At 33.9% G+C, this 17,495-nt stretch overlaps 1 protein-coding gene and 1 pseudogene across 1 annotated transcript; one reads left to right on the top strand and one right to left on the bottom strand.

Annotated features, from left to right (window-relative positions):
• Positions 1-376: 376 nt before the first annotated feature.
• On the bottom strand, positions 377-7,159 carry LOC110740169 (annotated as a pseudogene).
• Positions 7,160-14,383: 7,224 nt separating this feature from the next.
• LOC110740165 lies at positions 14,384-15,611 on the top strand. The gene is made up of 2 exons (XM_021920651.1): positions 14,384-15,379; positions 15,425-15,611. Exon 1 carries the CDS (start codon positions 14,831-14,833, stop codon positions 15,350-15,352), a length of 522 nt encoding a protein of 173 aa, XP_021776343.1. The 5' UTR covers positions 14,384-14,830; the 3' UTR covers positions 15,353-15,379; positions 15,425-15,611.
• The last annotated feature ends 1,884 nt before the right edge of the window (positions 15,612-17,495 follow it).

Here is a 17,495-nt window from a genome sequence, read left to right as displayed (position 1 = left end):
AAATTATATATATATATATAAACACCCAATATTTCGAGTTTTTGACAAAAAAAATATATGTATAAAGATTAATCAGCCTCTCTATATTGCGAGTAAGACTGTTTACACCTAGACCTGTACAAACGTTCCGCTCTCATCGAAATCCAGGTAGGCTATAGGACACCCCAAAAAACTAAAACGACAGTTTCATATCATATACATATACAGATGACAGCAAACGTTTTAAAGGGCAAATTTGCCAGAAAACAGTTTGCAACTGTAATCAGACACACCAATCTACCAAAAAGACCTGACTATATGCTATACAATTTACAGACTCCACACTATTTTAAAACAAATACTGCCTCTGTCCAAACATACTTGCCACATGCTATTACGGGTTCAGATTATGGCATCAGTGTGATATTTTATGCAGGACAGAAGTACTATAAACACTTCACAGTGATTAGCAATCACCAACCTCTTTTTTGAATGTTAACACCTAATCAATCAACTAAATTTCCAAAATACTGAGCCACGTTTAGCCTCTTTTCCATCCAGTCAATAATGTCCCATGCAATTTCTTCTCGCTCAGGTTCGAAGAGGAGGTCGTGCAAGAAGCCATCATAAAGCTTTATATCTTTGAAGTTGGAGGCTGCTTGATCGTAGAGATCCTGAGAAGCCAGTGGATCAGTCACCCTATCTGCTGTTCCATGAAGAACAAAGAATGGTACAGTGACAGATTTGAAGTTGCGTGTCAGATAAGCAGTGATGCGCAAGATCTCATGCCCAGTTCGGACCCTTATGGGACCAGTATAAACCAGCGGGTCAGAGTATTTTGCAAGAAGTTGAGCTGGATCCCTGGAAACTGGAATGCCTCTCTTATTAGCACCTTTGAACTGGAATCTTGGAGCAACCAAGGAAAAAACAGGGGCTACAACCTGCATAGACAGCAGCACAGCATAAGCATAAGTATAAGCATCTATACTTTCTCCCTGACATTTTCTTGTTCTTTTTTTTTTTTTTTTTTTTTCCTTTATTCTTTGTGTATGTATATCAGTATATGTGCGTCAGTGTGTGTGTGTGTGTGTGTGTGAAGGGAGCATGACCGAGGTTAGGTTTGTCAGATCAAAGGGCCCCCATCCTATACCCCAACCTATACCCAAAATCCAATACTACGGCCAGACTTGAGGCAAAGTAACCAACCAGGGTCAGCAAATAGGTATAGCGACTTGGTCCTTATCTAACAAAATACTCCCAGTACTCATTAACTTTACTAGTAAATTAGACAAAAGATTTGGATCAATTCAGTAACAGCCTAACAGGGCAAGTAAATTTATGGTTACCCTCATATTTTATTTACACGTGTTTTCTATCCCTTGACCTTGCATGATAATCTTGCATGCAAAGGCATGGGTAATGGAGTCAAAAAGGCATACAATAAGAGTACATAACACAATTATGCATCTCAGCTGCTGCCTTATGGGGAGAATTTTCCAGCCCTTAATAAGGTACTTATATGATAAGCTAAGGAAATTGATATCAAAGGTTAGTGTATGATATGCCATAAAATTAGTAAGTATGCTCCCACAAAGAATTTCAAGCTATAGTACAAAGTACAAATATACCTTGACCACAGGATGTGCTGGCTTAACGCGCAAGGCAGGTGAGGTCAGTATAACTCCTTCAACCATTCTTTCAATGTGAGGATATGAAGCAGCCTGTAAACGAACAGAGTATATGCACTGTTAGGGAAAAATTCAGCCAATTTTCTAATCCTAAAGAGTGTAAAAACCTCCAAAGTATCAACTACTCCGTAGAAGTGAGATCACTAACCTTTAAAACCACCGCACCTCCAGTAGAGTGACCAAACAGGAAGCAAGGTACCCCAGGATGCTCGATTTTAACATTCTCCAAGAAAGCCGCCTATTCATAGAAGAAATTAGTGAAAGGAGCTCATTAACATTAACTTTAGGCATAGAATTAACTAAGAGGGAGGTCTTTTGTTTACAAGAATAATTTGATACATTACTAGTATATATGCTTGAGATCCTAAAATCACAAGAGAAGAATGAAATCGATAAAGTTCCAACTCACCGTATCGGCAACAACATTATCAAGGGAGGGAACAAACCCATGCAACCCATCACTACCACCATGGCCTACAAGAGAGGAAACATAACAATGAGGATCCTAGATTAATCATCCTGAAAAGGAAAATCCGGTATTGAATTATTTTTTGTTAAACACGAAATTAATAGTGTCCTAAACTCCTAATTTACAATCTGTTGCATATGCATACTTTTTATATGCGATTACTTTGTTGAAAAACATACCAAAACCAGAATGCAGCATACATAATAATTTCTACGGAATACCTTTTACAAGATACAACACACCAACTATCATATGTGATGGTATTAATTGCAGAACTGTAGACTAACATATTGCATAAGATATACAACCACTTATACTTCAACTCAGAAATATATCCTATTTAATAATTCTCTTAGTAACCCCCTCCATAGCCTCCATGCAAGACATGCTTGGCAAGCAATAATCTGACAAATGAGATTCGAGCTGTCACAGCATAGGACAACTGAAGACCACCACAGTAATAACTCAATATTTGACATTTTAGTAGTAAAAAAAAAAAAAAAAAAAAAAATGAAAAAAAAGGCTAACTAAACTAATTACTAAAATACCTATCCAATCCATAGCATACACCCCAAAGTTGCGAGAGGTTAATTGCCTTGCAAAGTGAGCATATCTTCCACTGCAAATAAACCAAAAAAGTAAATCAGGTTATTTTGAGAGACACGGAAAGCTGCTCACACCACCATTGCAGGCAGCAAAAGAATATTGAGAAGGTTCTCATTAATTACCCGTGTTCATTAAGTCCATGAATGATTATGATAATGCCCCTGAAATCATATAAAAACTAGTAAATATCATGTAGAAAAACTATGGTGCCATTTTTCTCAAAATTCCAGAGAGCAGGTAGTTTTGCTTCAGATACCACAGATATGCAAAACCAGGGGGAAGCAGGTACATCACACAAAAATCTTCTACTGAAATCGAACCTTTATCACTATTGCATGAACTCATCATTATTTATTATATGACAACCTACAAAAACAACCAGTTTAAGAGGGTATCATTATTACCCTTTCACTTGCTGCTAGGGTAAGACTAATGCAACAGATTCAACACTTTAAAAAATAAGTGATCATGCACAACAGTTAAATAAGTTATAAATGAAATGTTTTACCCTATGGGGCTAGATTTGCTAAGGTGTCTATTATACAACAGGGTGTAACTGCACACGGTGCACCCCAATATCTTTATAAGCTCATGTGGGTGTACGGAAGACCCATGTATAAAATAAAATTGCTCAAATTAGCAGCTTGTGAAACCAGCATAGGGAAATTTTTTAAAAAAATGGCAAAACTCTAAAAAGGATGCTTTATCATTAAAATATTACACAAATCACTTGTCACCCCTACTTCAATATGCAACCAAGACATCATAAACTACTAGAACACGTCCTCCTAAGGAGTACAAGCATAGCCAGTAAATAGGAAAGCACTAAACAACACCTCGTCACCTCTTGCTTCTTAAGAGAATAAGAATTTTTTTATGAAGAATGATACACAGCAAGATAACACCTTATATGTCACTCCAAACCAGTTAACCAGAGACATTTGAAAGGCAAACAGCATAGAAAGAATTCACACTAAGTTCAACATGACTGTATTAAATATAGATGTTCAAGAATGAAAATTCAAGGTAGTCAAGGTACATGTTATCTCCTAAAATGCCTCTTCAACGATTAGTTGATTGTAGTACAAGTTTTGACAGATGTAAAGGTGCTACGAAAAGGAAAATATTTCAGTGATATCACTCTAAATATCTGTACCAAAAATGAAGAGAAATTTTATTTTGGAATAAAGGCATACAATAACAACTTTAAAAACGACTTTGAGTATCCTATAAGGGCCAGAGCTATGTCTCCTGCTGAGGACAAGTTACTGGATGCAACTGATATAAAAGAGCCAGATTTTCTATTATGCATGTCTTCAAAACTGACTATGTCCTAGCACTGTTGTGTTCCAACATTAATATAATGTATCCTTCTTAGCCAATAACATATACAAGTTAACTATACAACCAGCAGTGTGGGTGTTCACATTTTATCAAGGACCTCAAAATATATGTATTGAGTAATTGGACATAAAACAGCAAAATATGCATCATATCTTTTCCATTTTTCACTCTTCCCAATATTCAATTAATTTTCCCACTTTCCCTGCCTTAGCTGTCTTTAATCATCAACAATGGACAGAGGCATAATTAAGTCACAGAGCAGTCTAATTTCCAATCACATATTAGACTGTGACGAAATGAGAAACTGCCCATTAATAAAGACACCATTGGCCCAGCACTCAACCAGAAGATGAGATAAAGAAGTCCCTAGAATACCAACAGCCCTATCCGGTCTTTAGTCTTTACCTCTCACTCCTCCTCCACACCTCTTCACATTAATTTCCAAGAAACAGTGTAAATGGATACTGATGTAACCCTGAAACTCTTATAAGCCACAAGAGAAGATTTCTACTGATATATTTTGACTAAGATACCTCTATTCTTTCTTCAAGTACATAAGCAATTAACTTTCTTACTACTCCATATCTTTTTATAGCTAAAGTCAATATTCATCCAATGATCCAAATGAGGTCCATAAATTTAAGCCCTCAATGAAGCCCCCCCCCCCCCCCCCCCTTCCCCCAACACACAAACAAAAAAAAACCTAAACTTGCGGTCCTTGTTCTGTAGTTAGCCTTCTAGAAGAGCTGAATAGATAATACAACAAGAAGGGGCATGGAGTCCTACACACTAATATTCCCTTTGTCCATTAATGTTTGCCCCTGAAGAAGTTTATTGCTTTTCAAGAGCTAGAAAGAGTTTTACATATGACGCTCTCTTTCATTCTTCTTGTGAGGTGTTAAGTGGGAATAGATAACTAAGTAGTTAATAGGGGAAACTGAAGTGACAATCAAATAGGAAAGTGGGGCAATTTTTAAGAGGCGAAGGGGTGCTTGTTAGGTAAGCTATATAAGAAAGACATAGTCAACAAGTGAGGTAGTCATGTCCTACACCAGGAATAATTCAATTTAAAAAGCCTTACGTTTCAAGTTGATCAAGTGCTGGTATGGTATCTTAGGTGGATAATTATAGTTATAGGAAAATTATCTTCAAATAGGTTGACTTAGCTATCATGTAGATAAGGAAAGACTTGTACAAGATGCAAATTCACTCTTGCTTCCTTGAAGAACAATTAGTCAAACCATTTATGATTTTACTCCAGCAAGAGCTTTTTAAACACATTTGACATTTCCCAAGCAAATCTCAGTTTCTCACCATTCCTCACTCCATTACTTTGAATGGTCAACAAGTAATAGCTATTTCAAAAATAGACATAGACCAACAAGTGAGACAAGCATAATTTGCACCGAAAGCTCAGCACACAACTGAAACAACCTCCCCAACAAGCCAATATACAAACAGAGAACCAGAAATGGCAAATCAACGATAAAAACTCCAAAAGAAAGAAAAAAAAAAAAAAGAAAAGAGCAAGACTTTGATTGTTCAATTTCACAAAATATTTTTAAAATATCAATAACTTGCACCATCAAATTGCCAGATTAGTACATTACAGTCAATGTGCCACATCCAATAATAAACTCAAATTGGACAAAACAAGATAAGAACATTTCAAAGCAATTAACTTCCAAAAGAATCCCTTACAAGTAGTATTCTAACCTTCAAACACACAATCACTCAAAATGATAGTAAATTTAAGCAACCAAACTCCTCACCTAGCCATTAAATTGCCCGAACAACCCAAAAAATTTTGTTCATCATTATTGGATAATGAAGATAATTCAAACCCAAATTTTTCCAAATTAATGAAAAATCTGATGACAATTATGACTTATAACCATCAATCCCTCATTTCATCTAACCCTTAAACTGCTTCTCATTCCTTATTCTAAAACTTTGTCACTAAAGAATTGAATCCTCAACCTCTCAACTCTAGCATCTCTTTAATCTTAGCTCATTCGTCACCCGGAAAAACAAATATAATTACCATCACAGACATCATTATTAGGAAACAAAAAATGATCACTCCTTAACAATCAACTCAGCCTCAAAACTGATTAATGTCACAATTCCATCAAAATTGCACAGAAATTCGCTTATCTCCAACATAAACTCAGCTAAGCCACAAGCCAAAACCCCAAAGTTAATTCAATTAACACCCAAAAAATTAATCACAAAATACTCCTGTAACTTCCAAACATAGTACAAGTATTAATTAAACCCTCCGAAAAATAATAATAAAAAAAACCAAGAATGTCAGGCAATCAAACCTAGAATTACCCAGAAATCCAATTTTAATTAAACAATTAACAACATGCAAATAAAAAATATACATTTCCAAGAATTACATCCCCAATCAACACGAAAATCAAATCAATTATATAATTAAAAACAAAATTTAAAAAATGAGAACGTACTTGGGATTACCGGAAACCGGGAACCAAGACCGGCAAAAGAGGGCATTTCGTCGAACACCAAAGAAAATCGAAGTACTCCAATGACAATCCTCACCACTTTCTCTCTCCTCCTTTCCATCAATCTTAACCGGCATCATTTCCAACGCTTCAGCAAGCGCACGACGACGCCGCGTATCTTCCTCCTCTTCCAACAATCTCCTCCGCCGGAACTTCGCCGCCGGCCGTGGCTCCGACTCCGACACCTCCGCCGGAGAAAACCGTTGAGAACGCGGCAGCAGAAGGAGGAGGAAACAAAGGAAGGAAGAGTAGAAAAGAAATGATGAATTTTTTCAGGAAATTGTAGGATGGAAAGAGGAGAAGCGCCATTGATTTAGCTCGGTGAAAGAGAGGAATGATTCTGCCGCTTGCGCCGGAGGTTAGCTCCTCCACGTTCGTCGCCGCCATTGACGGTGGTTCCGGCGGATGAGAGAGAAATTGCGGCGAAATTCCGGCGAGTTGAGGCGGTGGAGAGAGGATGGTGGAGGAGAGTTTGTTTTTTTTAGAGAGAGAAAGAGGAGGAAGAAATGTTGTTGAAGAAATTAAGGGAAATTTTATAGAGGAATTTTTTATACGAGTATTTAATTTTATTTTAAAATGGAAGGAAATAAAATGGAAATTTGGATTTTTAGTTTTGTTCATTTATTTATTTAAAGGGAGAAAAATAAAAAATGGGGATTGGTTGGTTGGAAAATGGAGACAGAATGAGGAGAGAGAGAAGAGGAGGTGGGCGTTTAAATGTTCCAACCTTTTTCCGCGTGATTATTGGGATGGATTTTCGGCTGGTTTCCACTTGTATGAATACAATTATTTAACATGACTTAACTTTGAAATAGACTCAATCCAACTTAATCCGACTCAATTACTCGAATTAACACTTCTAAATTAGGTATCCTATTGTGAAAGTTCGACTACAAAAGTACAAAGTATATACTTGTATGTAAGATGAATATGCACTATGCATTCTATGGTAATCAAGAGTATTTTATCATACATTTATTCATGTAATAAAAAAATAAAGTAAGAATGAGCAATCTTGATATACGTTTAAGTGTGTATTAATAGTAGCATATAAGGTGATTGCTGGCTATATTATACTTGGTAGGGAGTCTTTGTAGGGGGATGACTTAGATAATCAAAGATGTTTATAAGCTCCTTCAAAGATTTGATCGTAGGAGACATCGTCATATTTTTAGGGCTAATCAAACGGTAACTAAATAGCTAATGTAGGACACCAAATTACTTCTCAAAGTTTTATTTATTGTTCGATGCATCTTGTCTTCTTTGAATTTTATTACTCATACATCTTGTATTCTTATGTACTTCATATTATATGGTGGACTAAAAAAACAAGGAATCACAAGGGATTTATAACCTCGTTGGTATTATTTATTATTATTTTTTTTTATCAAGTTAAACTTAAATTTGATTAATAAAAAATTATTTAATTATTGCGATTAAATTCTAATATGTGAAAATAATTTCAATTGTAGAATCGGTGATGTGATGCTAAAATTATTCTCTTTTTAAAACGGAAATTGGCAATATGTCGTTGAACTAGATTCCGCTTGACTTTAGGACGTGAAATAAGGAATTCAAGTCAACAAAGTAACACTCGACAACAAATTATTAGGTTCGTGGAAAAATAAAAAATGGCATATTGATTAATGACTAGCTAATACAAGTATCTGCCTAATAACTAACGTATAGACCTTTTTCAATTAACATGAAATCAATTTGATCCGAATTTCATGGATTAATACTGGTATAATACTATAATATAATAAGAGCATGGGCCAATGATTAGCTCATGAGCTTATACGATGAGGTAAGGAAGTATTATTATAGGGGAGTATGCTTGATGCCTTGAGGCTATATTGCGTGATTGGATAGCCAATATTTTATGTAATCGTAGAAAAACTTAAAACATCCGTCTGTAGTCAATATTATACTCTCGTAAGATATATTACTCCATACTTTATAAATTATTATACATTTCGTATACTTATTATATAATATGATTGGAGACTATGTTCTATTTAACTTATTTCATTAACTTACTAGTTATTCAGCCATAACATATAAAATCAGATCAGGTGTCACGGTCCGGAATTTTGGCAACGAAACGTGCGGCGTACGCTAGCCTTTGTGCGGAAGAGGGGCTTGTGAGCACGAAGCAACACAAGCGGGCTGTTAAATCACAAGAGCACCCTCGTCTTTTGACGACGGAGTGCGGGTGGTCGGAGCTTGTGACGGCCGATACTTAAAGGCGGGAACAAGCGACTCCAAACCACAAGTTCTTATAGCATCAAATTGGTGTGGAGGGGAGCTATTATGCAAGTAAGACATATCTATAAAGGTCTATACGCTAGTTAGAGTATTTTATTATTGCAAGATAAAGGAACTATTGGAAAAAAGCTACAAGTAGTAAGTAGCAAGCTGTATGAGTATCAAATTCCAGGTCCTTTTTGGATCACGACAAAATGATTTCTTAGAATTGTCTATCATTATTCTAGATAGATTATTTATATGGAGTACTACATATGATATTGTGATTAACTCATACTAGAAATATTTTGAAAGTGGGAACCCTTTATCCTTATTTTTTTCTCTCACTTTTAAAGTGTCTGACCCACAAATATTGGATTAAAACAAAATAAAAGTCTAGTTAGGGTGCTTTTATTTACCTTATTAAAAATTAAATCCATATATTACTTTGGTAATTATTTGTAAAATTGTAAGATAAATTATACTGGAGATTTGGATTAGGAAGATCAAAACAAGTTATAGCTTTCAAAATAAGCAGAGCGGTGTAAAGGCAGTGACCACAGACAATTCATCTTGGATAGCTATGTGATAGGAGTTGATGCCCATGCCCACTAATATCCAACAAATTCGAAAGGTACATGTACTATTAGATTTATTCTACTATTAGGCAGGGTCGATGAGGCACATTCATCAACTTTGAATGCAACAAATAAATATTGTGCAATTTTGACCTTCTACAGAGAAGTTTGGGTTTTACTTGAAGCTATATATGGACTGCTGGTTTTGAGGTGTAAAAGCGTGGGAAGTTTTCGCCTTAGAGGCCTTATCGAAGGGGTAGGGATCGCCACAATTCAAAATGACTCGACTCATTACAAGCTCAGCTCGCCTTAGGCCATGTATGATTAATTTACCACGGAGTGTAAATGTACATAGTAAAAACCATAAATTAAATGGCAAGATAACACTATATAATGCGGATCAGGCTATACATAAGTGTCATATATAAAAGATTGGTATGAGACAAAATTTCACACAAATTAGAATGAGTGATACGATGAGAAGATTTTCAGAAAATAGTGAAAGATTGAATTATTGATACATTTACACCATTTTTCATACAGTTGAGTAGAAAATAAATAAAGAAAATAGAAGAAAGCAATTTCTTTTCCTTTCATAAAATCTTAAGATGGATTGGTAAGATCTAAAGGAAACATGGAGGCCCATTTCTTCACAAACCCCCCTCTAGAAGTCTAGATTTCTTAACCATTGTATCCAAACACATTTGTTCTCCATTTGTCCAAAATATTAATTAAAAAGCAAATAACGATCATTATTTTACAAAAATCCAAGCGTGTCGAACGGTTGGAGATGATTGGAATAAACCTTTTATCAAGAATATTGACTGATAACCAAATTAGTCCGTACTACTTATAACTTGAAACTTTGTGCATAAGCAGGGCGTAAACATTTTCCCAAGGCGAAGAAGATAGTATAGAATATTTAGGCTTTGTTTGATTGACATGGGAATTAAATCCTATAGAAAATTGTATTTCATGGGAAGTTATTTCCCTAATGGAATTTCCTAAATTTGTTTGGTTGGCAATGTGGGAATTTAGAAATCCCACGAATTTTGATTGACCTGGGGAGCTAGGTAATTTACTACCCTTGTTTTGTGGGAAGTTGAAATTCCCATGAATTTCCACTTCCCTCATTTTTGTTTTTTTGTGTCAACCAAACAACTACTCAATTTATCAAATCCCATAAATTTCAACTTTTTTCCATTTTATGTTGTCAACAAGGCCTAGCAACATCATACTTACGATGATTTCGAGGTTAGGAAAAAAAACCATCATTCTAAATTCACAATTTTGACTATAAGAAATCGAATGTTTGGGACATCAAATTTTGTAAACCAAGCTCCACATTCCAATAACGTTCTAATATAAAATAACAATTTTAATTTGTCAATAAAAATTATCATTAGTTCATTTGTGAGCGAAAATCCCAAATAAACGAATGGTCACGTACTCACATACACGGCTATAAAATCAGCTGCTTATAACTTGTAAAGTCATATGGTGTGCCCTTTAAATTTTCTGGCTGTCCACATAAACAAGAAGTCACATCTAGCCTGCTAGCCACTGTGCCAAACTTATAATAAGGCTTACAAATTACAATTCTAACCATGTAATTTTCATGGCCAAGATACATTTTTTGACTTTAATTTTTGCCATCGTTTTCGATCTGTACCTATCCAATGTAACAACTTGATTTAGAATAACTAAGACAAGAGATGTATTGTGCATATGGATTTATTGATATGTGATGATGCAATTTACTCAATAGATTGTCTAATTATTTAGATGAGTTTCAAGAGAGTGTCATAAACTCATAATTGACTTAGGCTTATTTTTATTAAAGAGGACAAGGATAACTCTCACTAGAGGGAGAAAAGAAAAAAAAAAAAAAAAAAAAAAAAAAAAACCAACTCGTCTTAAAGACACATATCGATTTTTCAATCTTTGGTTCTAGTTCAAACAAATATTTTTGTTTTTGGAAATTTAATGTTAATTGTATACATTGAAAATTTTACTTGTATAATAAATAGTATCAAAAAAAAGATTAATCAGAACATGTCAGCTTTGAGGTCATTAGCCCGCTATTTATAATACATGTAAGGATTATTCACACAATAATCTTTGTAATGACGTATTTGTCTTTTTTATGATGCGAAGTAATTATAATTACAAGAAAAATTAAATTTCTCAACATGTTTTTCGACTTTATGAAGGTTTAGGAGTGAAAATGGTGGAGATTGTGGATGTTGAGTTTAGTTTGTTGAAAGAACATTGATCCAACATTGTTTTATTGTTAATTTGTGACCTTAAAAAAAAAATTACAAACTAGGTAGTGAATGGAGATAGATTGAAACATGTCACATGTACTTCATTGTTTTGGGCCTGAACTTTATGTTACTTTAGGCAACAGAAACTGAGTCAAGTTTCATAGACCAAAACTGAATACTCTAAGATATACAATATACTACCAAATTATGGATGGGCCAAAGTTTGGAAAACCCTGGGCCACTATACGGGCCGGTGGGCCCATTACCGGATCAATGCCCGTTTTTAGAGTTGTGACCCGGTCAAGTGGCCTTATGGGCCATAGCCCAACTTTTAGGGAATAAAGTTGTAATTACCAACTTTTATATCAGTACGTTGTAATAACTTTGTAAGTACATATCCTCTTATAATGCATTCCAACTAATAAATCAATTAATTACTGTTATGATTTTCGTTCTAAAGAAGTACATATGATAGTAATTTTACAACCTCTTACATTCTCTTTTTTTCTTGTGGTTGTACAACATGTATGAAGATGACAAAGGGTGTAGCTTTATAATCGACTATATGATTAACATCTTAACTCTGAGCTCGCTGACGATATAGGTCTAATCAAGAGTATGAATGTACAATAGTTCATAAAATCAAAATTCATATAACTCCTCCATTTTTAAGTATTGTACTTGTACAACTTTGTATCATATATGGACAAAATTAATCAATTGATTGTTGGTGTACTGATGATTGGGGCTACATTTGGTAGGGATGACCGCGTGTTCGATCCCCCGCAACAACAATTGGGAGGGGACTGCAACCTAACCACCCAAAACTGATACTCGAATCCGGATTAACCCAAAAGGTGAAGCGGGTGGAACACCCAAAAAAAAAAAGAAAAACAAATATGGACAAAATTACATAACCCTTTGGTTAACGTAATAAACCTACCCTAAAATCGAGGGTAACAACTACTAGGTTTCTAATTTATATAGGCAATAGTTTGTTTACGTGATAAGTACCCGAAAAATTCAGCAAGATATCGATTTGATTACGTTAACTCTTCACTCCAACAATGAATGAAGTCTAGTTTTATTTTTCATTTAATTTAAATAATAATAATATATATTTTTTTTTTGGCACAAGTACAAGATCATAAAAAGTGCCTTAAAGTTAGAACATAAAACAAATCATGTGACATTTGCCTACGACACAAGGGATAATGAAACTAAGCTATCGGATTGTAATAATGTAAGCTTTACTAAACAATCATACATAATTTAATATTATTCAGAGAGGAGGCATATAATATTAACATAAGTGTAATACTTTTGAATATCTTGATTAAGAGATGATTACATTTAGGAGACAAGAATTAAGAGTTCAATTAACCTATGCAAACTTTGATAATTGGGCTATAATTAAGTCAATAGGGTTGTTATCATTGAAGTTCTAACATCCGCCGACTACCGCTAATGAAGATACACTATAAGAAAATTGTCTTTTCATAGTGACTATTTCGTAGCGCTTTTACATTCGCTACCATATGCACATAGGTTTGTGAATAGTAGTGAAATCCGTATCATTTTACAATCGACATAGTAAACCCATATGAAATCGATACGGAAAAACATAATAATATTTATTCACCATTTTTATGCACATTTATAAAATTATGGAAAATCGTATCGTTTACAATCGCCACTAAAACCCAAAAATCGATACGAAAAAGCCTTTTTCACACTAGATTTTAAACTTTTGTTTGACAAAGAGAACATAAAATATGTCATAGCTTCTTGGATAAACATTTAATATTAAAGTTTAAGGTTGCATGTTTGAATCTTGTATAGATCATATGTAGGGATTTTTTTTTTTTTTTTGTAGAAAATGAGTTCAACATTTGTAGCGATTATAATCGCTACAATAATCACCATGATTGAATGTTGTTTTCCGTATCGATTAATAAGGACAACCCTAGCGAAAGCAAAAAACACTACTAAAGGCTATGGCAACGGTGGATATTGTATCGAATAAACATTTATTAAGATTTTTTTTTTTTTAGCAATTACAATCGATACTAAATGTTAAAATAATCGCTACGAAAAGGTATTTTTCTTGTAGTGATAAAGCAGTAATTTAGGTTGAAGATTTTGATTGCATATATAAACCTTCATTTAAATAGTAGAAGAACTAATTATATGGAAATTTGACATATCATAGTGAGTCCGTATATATATACATAGGCCTTGTTTAATTAAATTAAATCACTTTAATAGGGCAAGCCAAAAATTGACTAATATGAATTATGCTATATGAGTGAAATTACGTTAAAGAGTTGCTTGGCCGCACCCATTTTTAAGACATAATCTATAATAATTTACATAGTCAAATGGGGTTTCACTTTAAAACCATATGGCAATTATGTTGAATTACTGGCCTCTTAGCTTATATAGTGGTATATTTTATGCAAGACCCAATCTACTCAAATTTCAATCCAACCATAAGTAATGTACTATTTGTGGATGTCAGATCGGCAGGCCGTCTCTACATAGTCTGTAAAATCTTAAGGAAATCACTCTAAACCTTAAATCATATTTATCGACATCACTGCCTGTTACGACTCTCCATACACCAAACAAAAAGAGATGATATCTTGATATTTTTGTTGGTTGTCTTTTCCATGAAGGCACTATCATATATTTTATGTGGACACTGTAGAAACATGCAAGTAATCCATCTACTTGCTTCTACATCCATTCTCCAAACCGTGAACTCAAATTAAAGCCAAATTTCTGCTTTCAATAACTTTCACATAACTTTTCCTCTTGTCTTTTTATCCTCAACTTTTTATTTTTAAGCCATTTCTCGTGATTAAAATCGCCAAAAAGTACACTTTTGTGTTTAATCTTTACTTTCTATGTTACCTTCCATCGTTCTCGATCTATTGTGTACTTAACCAAATTCCACATCTTTATATGATGGTTGGTTTCGATCTCGTGATTTTCGTAATTTGTTCATCAATATCTTAAGCCTTACTAACCCCATATAAAATTTTCTTGTACATTCTTCAAATATCCAATTTTTTCTAGTGTTTTTCATCAATTTTTACATAAAACAACTAATCATATCATGGCACCAAGTAAACTTGCAACATCATCAATGGATAACCTCCAAAGAACAAAATCCGACATTTCGAGTGTGTTACAACATATAATGGATCAAGGGAATGATGATGATCCTGCTTCAACCGGCCTCCCTACATTATCTGAAGTCGAGCTAGCAAAATGTGAGTGTTGTGGGATGAGTGAAGAGTGCTCGGGCGAGTACATCGAAGAGATGAGGAAGAAGTACTCAGGGAAGTTGATATGTGGATTGTGTGCCGAGGCAGTGAAGGAAGAAATGGAGAAGAATGGCGGTAAGACGAGGGAGGAAGCGTTAGAAGTACATATGAATGCTTGTGTAAGGTTTAATAGACTAGGCAGGGCTTACCCTGCTTTGTACCAAGCTGATGATGTGAAGAAGTTGTTGAAGAAAAGTAATAGTGATAAGGCTGCTAAGGGTGGTGTTCCTCCTAGGAAGGGTGGCCTCGCTCGAAGCTCGAGTTGTATACCTGCCATTACTAAGGATATGCAGGACAAATTGAGAGTGTAATCCATGGATACATGCATGATTGAAGTTGTCAAGGAATGTTATTGTAACTTTTTTTTTTTGAGAAACAGGAATGTTATTGTAACTCTGTAAGTTAGATTGTTGAAATTATATGTGATGAGATATTGTGTGTTGTACTCTTACTATAGTATTCCTTCTATTTCGAAATAAATGAATATTGCATGTAACTATTTTTCAAGTAAACACATCACTTTCATTTTTTGATAACTTATGTAATATACTCCCTCTGTTCCATGATAGTATTGATACAATCAGTCTTAACACAATTGTCAATTAAATATTTTGAAACTAAATTTTTTTTTTTTTTTTTTTTTTTTTTTTTTTTTTTGAAACACACTATTTTGAACCTAATTATTAATTATTAAACATTATTAGATATTATTTAAAAAAATTGATATTACGAACTTTACATTAATATATAATTATTGTAAAACATGTTACAAGATTTTTTTTTATTACATTTAGTTAATATACTTTGTTTATGAATAGTAAAAAAGAGAGTATTTTACATCGATCCTCTGTATTATATTGTCCTTCTTACTTTGACTAGTTCTATCACACAAAAAGATTTCAAAGTAAGGCTAGAATTGAAGAACGATATGAAATGGAAGAAGTTTTATATTTTTACTAATGTGTAAAACCAAAATACAAATTTAAGAATATAAATAGTCAAAGTTTTGCCCAACTCTTACATACTTGTCCTAAATGCATGAATGGGACGAGTAAAAGTATGCCCTATGATCCTTCTAATAATTGTGTATTTGTTTACTAAACATGGGGCAAAAAGTAGAAGTATAGTTAGCTCATAACTTTCATATTGGATTTGTATTATAACTCCTTAAGGAAGTACTTCCTCCGGTTTTAGTTATTTGCAACAAAGGGGGATTATTTGTGAGACATAAAATATTCCTTTGTTACAAATAATTAAAACCGGAGGAAGTAGTTAGTTTCCGTTTCAAAATAAATTTTATTTGTTGTATTTCATATCAATTGTTCTTGTGTGTTGTATGTGAGAAAGTATAAATATATATGAAATTCATTTTTCACACCGAGCAATATGAATTGTTGTTTACATCCATGTTTTGCTTTATTATAACTAATTTTTGAAACCGATTTACAATTGCATAAAGATGACTTACATTCAAGAACAAATCTTATTCTTAAAAAGCAATTAAAGTGTCAATTAACAATCAATTTCCTTTGCTAGTTATTTTAGTAAGGATAAAATTGTAAATTTACTCAAACATACTTACCATATATAGTGTGTTGTAGTTAATATGACATTTTCATTTATGAGAAGTGTTGCATTTAAAAGAGAACGGAGGAAGTATTTGTTTTTGGTGTAAAGAGTTAGAAAATAAACTAAACTTACCAAATATCGACGATATTTATTTTAGGAAAATATATAATGTATCTTTTATTTATTTCTATCTTTTATACTTCCTAATTTAGTAAATTTTGTGTGCGGCTGGCCATATATAGCATGTGGCCGACTAACACACACCAAGTAACCCTTGACCGACGAGTAACCTCTGATTGATTAACACTTGACCGACCGAGTAACCCCTAATCGACTTATTAACCCCTGACAGACTTAGTAACTCTGACCGAATGAGTAACCCTAGACTGACTTAGTAACCCCTGACCGAGTAACCCCTAACCAAGTAACCCTTGGCCGACCAAGTAACCCCTGATCGAGTGAGTAACCCCTGACTGAGTGAGTAACCCTTGATTGACCGAGTAACCCTGACCATTCTTTTAAGAAAAAAATGTGGCTGGCCACACGGTGTGGCCGACCACATATGAAAGTTTGTATGTTTATAATTAGATGAGATTTGTAATTGGGAAACTTGATAAATTTTAGGTATATATAATCAATCTAGGATTGTTTAGGCTTAGGAAACAAGTAAAATATCCAAATTAATGTGTCTTATTTTGTAGGAACTTTTTTTTTTTTTTTTGAGACATTATAGGAACTAAATAAAATAATATTTTTGTTTGAGGGGAGGAAATCTAACATTATTGTCTCTTTTATTATCGTGATTTGATGTTTATTTTGTATTGTGTTTAATGGTGATCGAATTCCCACATCGTTCCATTGCACACATCCATTACAATAAGAGAG

The sequence above is a fragment of the Chenopodium quinoa genome, unplaced genomic scaffold, assembly GCF_001683475.1.
Source record: "Chenopodium quinoa cultivar QQ74 unplaced genomic scaffold, ASM168347v1, whole genome shotgun sequence".
In the NCBI taxonomy this organism is placed as follows: Eukaryota; Viridiplantae; Streptophyta; class Magnoliopsida; order Caryophyllales; family Amaranthaceae; genus Chenopodium; species Chenopodium quinoa.
The sequence above is the reverse complement of the archived record's forward strand: the minus strand, read 5'-3'. Positions and strand labels throughout refer to the sequence as shown.

Bases quoted from the DNA above. Each gene is read 5' to 3' on its own strand.
- LOC110740165 (XM_021920651.1), top strand. From the start codon at position 14,831: ATGGCACCAAGTAAACTTGCAACATCATCAATGGATAACCTCCAAAGA.